This window comes from Phoxinus phoxinus (assembly GCF_949152265.1).
Source record: "Phoxinus phoxinus genome assembly, chromosome: 10".
In the NCBI taxonomy this organism is placed as follows: domain Eukaryota; kingdom Metazoa; phylum Chordata; class Actinopteri; order Cypriniformes; family Leuciscidae; genus Phoxinus; species Phoxinus phoxinus.
In genome coordinates, this window is record NC_136885.1 from 31,877,117 (window position 1) to 31,885,226 (window position 8,110).

At 42.0% G+C, this 8,110-nt stretch overlaps 1 protein-coding gene across 1 annotated transcript; it reads right to left on the bottom strand.

Annotated features, from left to right (window-relative positions):
* Positions 1-267: 267 nt before the first annotated feature.
* On the bottom strand, positions 268-5,857 carry mex3a (mex-3 RNA binding family member A). The gene is made up of 2 exons (XM_079626284.1): positions 5,199-5,857; positions 268-2,436 (listed from the first exon to the last, which is right to left on the bottom strand). The coding sequence occupies exons 1-2, from the start codon at positions 5,599-5,601 to the stop codon at positions 1,331-1,333; spliced, it is 1,509 nt and encodes a 502-aa protein (XP_079482410.1). The 5' UTR covers positions 5,602-5,857; the 3' UTR covers positions 268-1,330.
* Between the last annotated feature and the right edge of the window lie 2,253 nt (positions 5,858-8,110).

Below are 8,110 nucleotides of genomic sequence, written 5' to 3' on the forward strand. Positions count from 1 at the left end.
TAGAATTAGAGTAGAATTCCCCCCCTGACAGCCCGACCTTTTAGAGGAAAAAAAAAAAAACCTTAATCTTAAGTACGATATGCAACACCTGCCTCGGTACAGACAGACAGTCAGAGGACGCTTTGCAACTCAAATGCAGGACCTCGTGAGTGGGTGATTTACATTGTACTGTAGCTCGAAGTCTTGCTTGCTTTTGTCTATTTGGTCTATTCAGGATCAGATTACAAACCCCCTCCCCTCAATCGCCCCCTCAGCTTTTTTTTTTTTCTACTTCATCTCATGCCCTATGCTTGTAATCAGTGTTTTACCAAATAAATGTGTGGACATTGAAGGAGGGGAAAAAAATCATAAACAAACTGAGTGCAGAAATTAGAATAAAAACCGTTAGTAAAAGGAACCTGGAAAAGACCTTTTCTGAACAACAGAGCGCTGGATGAGTTCCAAGGTCTTTTGAGCTGACCAATAAATTTGCTCTGAAAACAGTATTTTCTTTTCTTGTATTGTACCTAATAAGACCTTTTTAGATGCATCACGTGATAGGCTGACTGGTGCAGAAACAAAACCAAACCAAAAAAGAGAAACTCCCTGTTTTACTCGTCAATTACCCGTTCAAATATTGATTAGCAAAGCAGATACTAATTGTGTAATTGTGTCGTTTAGAACATGATCCAAATTTAAAGCCACACCGACATCAGGCCGTATATATATATATATATATATATCAGCCCATATTGGCCATTTCTATACCATCTATTTCGCATAGACATCTAGCAATGTAATGTTTTTGACAATCACTTTACATCAATTTTAAGGTGCAAAGATTTAAGATTCTAGTTTACCTTAAAAAAGAATACTAGCTCATTTGCAGAAGATGCTGGGATGAAAAACTATACTCCAATCTTAGGAAATAAACTTGTAATGATATTTGTTTTTTATACCTCCCCAGCAAAGGAAAAGTGTAAAATGTTCACATTATTTCTCCTGTTACTGTCCACACAGCATGTGGAAAAAAACAGCACCAGTAAAAAAATAAAATAAAATAAAGAAAAACTAAAATGAACATGCTAAGAACTACGTTCTTTCCATTTTTAAAAAAACTTTTATAAAATATATATGTATATATGTGTACATATAAAAGAAAAATCTGAAAATACTTCTTCCTCTTTTTTTTAGTAAAGCAAGCAGTGTGTTCTAAAATATCTGCTTGTTTTGGTTTTGTGTTTTCTGAAAAATAAAAAAGTGAATACTGGCCAAATAAAAAAAGATTAAAAGTAAACTGATACTACAGAGTAAAAACAAAGCACAAAAAAACGGGAAAAAAACCAACTCTTTAAGAGAATATTCGGATAGCCTGTGTGACCAGGGTGTGGCAGACAGGGCACTCTGGATGGTTTAGCTCACAAATTCGGATGGCGCACTCCATGCAGAAGAGGTTATGACCGCACGGGACCAGAGCGGCCGTCACTTTGCTCTCAAAGCAGGTCATGCAGTCCCGAGCCACGGCAGGCGGAGAATCCGGCACGGGGAGACGTCCGGTGAACGTGACCGTGGTGGCGGTGGGCTCGCTGTGGGCACGGCGGGCCTGGGCGTGAGGAGACCCCACGGCGTTGGAGTTGTTGGTGCCGCACGGTTCGGGCAGTCCCGGTGACAGTCTGGTCAGAGGGAGAGGCAGGCCTCCAAAGCTTTTGGAGCGCTGCTGGGCATAGTAGGCCACCTGTTTGGGATAGTCGGGATCGCCCCAGCTTTGAGTGCCCTCCGAGCCGAAGTAAGAGCATGGCTTGTCCCCGTTGCCGTGGTTGGTAAAGTCACCTTTACTGTAAATCCCTCCCCCTCCTCCTCCGCTACTTCCGATCATGGTGTCTGCGAAATTCTGGCGGTAGCTGCTGGCAAGCGGTTTGCGCGGGGCCCCCTGGAGCCCCCACACCTGCTGCAGGCGGCTCTCCAGACCCCCATTGCCACTGTCAGGGCCCAAGCAGTCGTTCTCATTGTTGTGGTCGTGCAGGCCACCCGTGCGGAAAGCAATGTGCGCCTCGATTTCCTCCCGAGCTCGTTCGGCGTTCCCAGGGGAGCCGGTGATCTCGAAGACGGGGTCGCGGTCGCGGCTCGGAGTTACGATATAAGTGCACGTTTGCTGCTGGATGCGTTTTATAGTGGAGCCTTTGGGTCCGACCACCAAACCCACGACGCGGTAGGGCACCCGCACCTGTATGGTGGTCTGGCCAGGGAGCGGTGCAGGTGGCGAGCCGCTGAACGAGACGCCCAGCTTGTTCCTGGAGGCCCGCAGCATGGAGAAGTGCTCTGCAGCAGAGATGATTTCACGTCTGGCCAGGGCCACGTCCTCTTTGCGGCCGGTGATGAGGAAGACTGGTTCTTCGCCTCTGACGGGGGTCTTGATGTAGGTGTTCGTCTTTGCACGCAAAGCTTTGATTTTGCAACCTGTTGAGTGGAGAAGGAATATTATAGTAGTGGCACTATTATTATATGTCAATTAACACTTATTTTGCTTGTTTGTTTCCAGGTCAAAAGGTCACCCATGCTCCGAATCTGCAGCAGAACTCATTCACAAACTTCTTCATGTTCTCCATCTCTTAAGTGTGATTTATTCAAACATTTTGGATAATTTGATTGTGTTTTCAGTTCTCATTAAAGGTATAGTTACTGTTTAACACTATTTGTCATTGACTGTTTTATCATTTTACCATGCTCGAATATACAAAATTCTGCAGATTCATTGCAAAAGTCAGCAGTTCAGTCTGGGCCTGCCCTTGCTTTTTCTATTGTAACCATTATACCAAACATACAAATACACAATTTTTTTTCCTCATGATAAAAATTAGCATTGGCTTTACTTTTTTTGTAAACAATATATACAAATAAAATTATTTGGTAATAAAAATTTGCAGTGTCTTTTTTTTTGTATACTATATACTAAAGTAAAATTTTTGATGATAAAAATTAGGATTGTCTTGCAATTTGTTGTATTTGATTAAACCCACTGAACCATATTTATAAACAGAATCAAATCTGTCAATCTTTTTTTCTTTGTCGTTTCTGTTCATAAAACTATTGATTATACAATGTGCACTGAAATTTCTTCTGCTCGTGTTTAATGAATGAGGCCCAAAGTGAATTTAGAAATGGCTGCTCACTCTTCTCTGTTGTGGTAAACGTACAAATCGATCAAAACAATGGCTTTGTTTTTTGCTGCATTACACTGTCTCAGTAATATTTGCGCTGTTTATTCATAATATAGAAAGAAATGTGTTGGCTTTAAATTATCTTAAGTATTTACCACCATAATAAATCCCATTTAGCATATTAAAAAGAATTGAATAGAATTCAAAAAACAAACCTGTGATTACAATAGCTCTTAAAAATCACTGTTGTCTGAATGACGTCTCCTCTGCAAGAGTGCCATGTGCTAACAGACAGTCACAGCACAGGTACTGTGATATTCAGCACTGAAACGAATGTGTTTTCAGATGTATATTCCGCAGCTATTCTCTTGCATTGCAAGCAAGCAAGCTAAATACCCCATAAAGTTATTGTTGAGATATGAATTCATAACAAGGTGTGGTGCTCCACAGCATCTGCCTCGTGTACAGCACCAGAGTATTTATTAGCACCTCAGTGGTGTCTTATCAAGAGTGGGGTGGCTTTCTCCGCCCAGGGGCCTGTTCAGTGGATAGATCTCTGCACACTGGTTTCATGCCTCATTGTGTAGAGCAGAAGCTAAAAAAATAACCTGGATGGACTGTCTAGCACTGACAGCGGGGAGCACAGATTCCCTCCCGCCGCGGAATCGTCCCCCTCGCTGCAGGAGCACATCTCCTAACAGGCATGGCAGCCACTGCAGGTGAACAAAGCACTGGAACCTCAGTGCTCAAATTCCCAACTAATGGCGATAACAAGGATACATAAGTGTGCTGCTTTTTTCGCCATCACTCTCGCTTGTTATTATCAGGCCAAATCTATTCATAGAAAAATGCAATTAAATTAACCTAATAAAGGCCAAACAAATGTCTAGTAATTCAGCTCAGGATGTGGCCGTTATATCAGTAACTAATGAGGTAAAGACCCCTTCTCAAATCCTCTTAATCAGCAACTTCCAATCCACGCGCTCACTGCATCCCAAGTTGGATTCAAGCGCTCACTTCTAAAACACGCAGGCCACTTTACTAGACAAAGTCGTTATATGCAGGGGGGCGTTTATTAGTGCATATTTCATCTGGGTAAGATATTACACTTTTAATGAATGGACAGTGTGCTCCATAGAGGCTTCCTGACCCCCTGCTTTGAGTGCAGGGCTGTTGTACTGGTAGACGGGGCGTGACTCTAATACAGTCTTTATAGTCTGTCTCTCCAGGACCAAATGCAACATGGCTTTCTAGAATACTGTATACTGTGCTTTCCATGTATCATGAAGTGACTTGTTAATCACAATGAGACAACAGTGTCAACTACACGAGATTGCCTCCTCAACTTATTCAAAATATCATCACACATTCAAAATAGAACTTTTCCGCCAAGTCATGTTTGTATTTTCCCGTTTCCCCCCCGCGCGAGCTTTGCCCTCAAAGCACACAAGGACTTTCACTTCTTTGTCTGACAACGCTGTCAGAATTTCAGCACTTTTAGTTGTTCACGAGACCCACTTTTAAGAGCTTCGCGATATTATGGAGATAAGCGGTGGACTTAAGTTACCCGACAAGTCCTCTTTGTCTGAGGTAGCCTAACATAAACAACGTGGTGCTGCTGCTGCTGCTGCATATGAAAGCCCGCAGGAACTACAGAGGCGCGCGAAGGAGCGAATGACACAATGTATCCAGTCAACAAAGACCGTTGACTGTTACATTGTATCCAGCGAGCGCACACGCGTTCCATTTTCTGTTTCAAAAAAACAGAATTACGCGCCCTCAGACGACAAAGGGAAAGCAGCGTGCTGACATTGAAGGCGTGGATGTGGAATAACGCCTTTGTTCTCGTACCCGCTGGTAACTTTGCTTAAAGCTAAGAGGAAATGCCCATGTATATGGCATCTACGCGCTGAAATAGTGGCACAGCTCGGCAAAAACAGACATGTTAAAAAGCATTACCACTCCCTTTTTCTTTGTTAAGACAGCTCCACACTTAGTTTGAGCCGCACACCCTGGATAACGAGTTTGAAAGCATGTGAAAGTGCGCATCGTTGTATTTACCTTGCCTCCCCACTATTTCGGCCACATGTTCGGAGCTTGGCACGGGGACGCACTCCGTTATGTTGCAGCCCCGTCCTTTGGTTTCGGTCGGCGAGCTCTCGTACAGGGCGCACAACTTATTCTTCCCTTGTAACATCCCTGATTCAGATGGGATGTGATTGTGGTGGTTATTGTTACTCCTGTCTTGAACTCCTCCACCACCACCCGCAGGAGCCCCGTCCTCGCCCTCTCCAAGACCCAGCAGCGACAGTTGGCCCAGCGCAACTCTAAGGGCACGGGAATCATCCTCCTCCTCCTCGGGCGGCACTAGGAGACCCTCGCTACCGAACCCGGAGCCGGCTAAATCCCCGCCGTAGCCCCCATTTTTCTCCATGATCCCTGCTAGAACCAGCAAGCTAGGCATGGCTAACAAAAGAGTGTGAGACAAAGACACTGGTAAGAGACTGGAGAAACAGCACCCTCGCCGCCACCCCGCCCCCTCCTGGTCCAAGTCCCCCCTTTGCGCTAGTCCCTCCCACAGACCAGCCCCCTCTCCGGTTCCGATACGCAGAAGGCGAACGGGACACAAGGATGTCTGCGCCGAGAAGGGCCAGGCTAACTGATGCTCCACCCCGTCTGGTTCGCTCAGTCCCCGCCTATGGCAAGCCGTTGTAGCATGTATTCCCTAGAATCAATCGATTTTATGACACTGAGCGATAATTAATTTTATTTTACGATACTGTCTTATTTTTATGTTTAAGTAACAATAAACAAAATTGTAATAACTGTTTTTGTTCCACTTTTTTAATAAGTAAAAAAAAAAAAACATAACAAAAATCAACAACAAAAACATAAGATGCATCAAATATACACATATTGTGATTGTTTTGTAGGGCCGGTCATGATCATTATAAAGGTGTTTAAACGACAAAAATACATCCACTTCTACATATTTAATAATCGGATACATCATAAAGTTCATGATACAATTAACACATTTGGGAATATTTTGAATAAAAAAGAAACAAAGGGATACATCTGTCATACCCAGGCTGTATTTATTTATTTATTCATTAATAAAATTAGAATTAATACGGCAACAAATTTTTTTAATCATTACTTGAACACAAAATATTGTTTTTAGACAATATGCATTATACATATTTTAACATTTTGTATTATTATTTTACTATTTTCCTTTATTGTTAGTAGTACTATTTATCCAGTTACATTTATGGGACTTTTTTTTTAAGTTATTTGTTTTGTGTGTGTTTTTTTTGTTTGTTTTTTGCATGGTGTAATTTAATTATTATGAAAGCTCAACAAGTGTGTTATCACCCGCAAGTGAGTCACCATCATTCATAAAAATATTAATGTGAACACCAGTGCAGTACTGCAGCATCACACATAAGACTACGCTTGTAGACTACCACTATGAAAATAGTTTTCTATTTTTAAATTCATTTATGTACATTTTTATATTGTGTTAGTATTTACAGTGCATTTTGATGCAGTCAGAGAAATATAAGAATAAATGTTCATTCAGCTTGCCATGCCCTGCCTCGCTGAGACAGTCACCATCCATCCATCTATCCATCCACCCATCCATCCATCCCGTTGCATTTCAGACTCCTTTGTAGCAACCCACAACTCACTCCTAATGAATAATCCAAAACATAATTTTATGCGTAAATATTAGGCTTCAACATCATAGTTCATCGCATTCTGTTGTGAGAGGCGTGCCAGAACGACAACACATGTGCGCCTGAAAACAACACCGTCCAGCTGCTTTCTATATTTTCAACAACATCAGTTCTTGTTATGATACTTGATCAATGGAGAGTCGCATCATAACCGACATTTTCCGGAGAATATTCGTGGTTTTTAAGCAGAGGAACTGAAACATCTGTCCCCAGTGTTTCCCCAGAATGAAAGAGTTAAACTGACATAATTCGGGGGTCCGCCCACCCTGTTTGCCGTTGGTTGCAGCGGGTCACTGAGTTGTTGTTTGGACTACCGTTGCGCATGGAGTGCTGTTACACTGAGAGGAAGAGCACACGGCCAGCGAGAAGAAGAAGAGACATGGGGAGTTATCACACAGACGTTGCAGGATCTGCACTGCACATTTATGGGAGAGAGAGAGAGAGAGAGAGAGAGAGAGAGAGAGAGAGAGAGAGAGAGAGAGAGAGAGAGAGAGCACGTGTCTAGCAACATCTCAGGCAAACCTTGAACAAAGAGCGTTCGTGTTTCCACCTCAGACGCCACTGTCCTCATGATGCCACGCCTGGCGGCAAAGATGAAATCTGGAACAACAACAACAGCAGCAGATATAATACTAATAACAGTAATGATAATAATACAAACACGATGTAGCTTGAATTATAGAACTTGTACAAACATTTTCTTTGTCAATATTAAGCACATTAATAACACTCGTTGTCACACTTTTTACCCCCAGTGAATATTTTCAGGGTGGGTTTATTTGTGAAAATCAGTTACTAATCTGTACTGACATATTTATACAATGAAAAAGCTTTTGGACGTAAAAATAAATATATAGGTCTATATAGTTTTGAAAAATGCATGTGAATGCAAAAAAAAAAAAAAAGTATTTAATTAATTGAATGTGTTGACCTTGAAGTAGGGCATCTATCACACTATATGGGGTAAGTTGTCACAGTCAAACCTATTATGATTTAGGCAAGCTAGGGTTAGGTAACAAAAATGTTGGTCAACAGAAGTTATAATTGACACATGTTGTAAAATTGCAACACACATATGTATACAGTAGGCTATATATATAAATCACAGAATGTCATGTTTCTTTACCGTCAAAGGCAAGCTCGATTAATTCCTTATGAAAGATGCTTAAGAAATTCTTCTCATTGCAAATATAGAGGCGATCAGCTCTCTTATCCTCTGCATGTACAGTT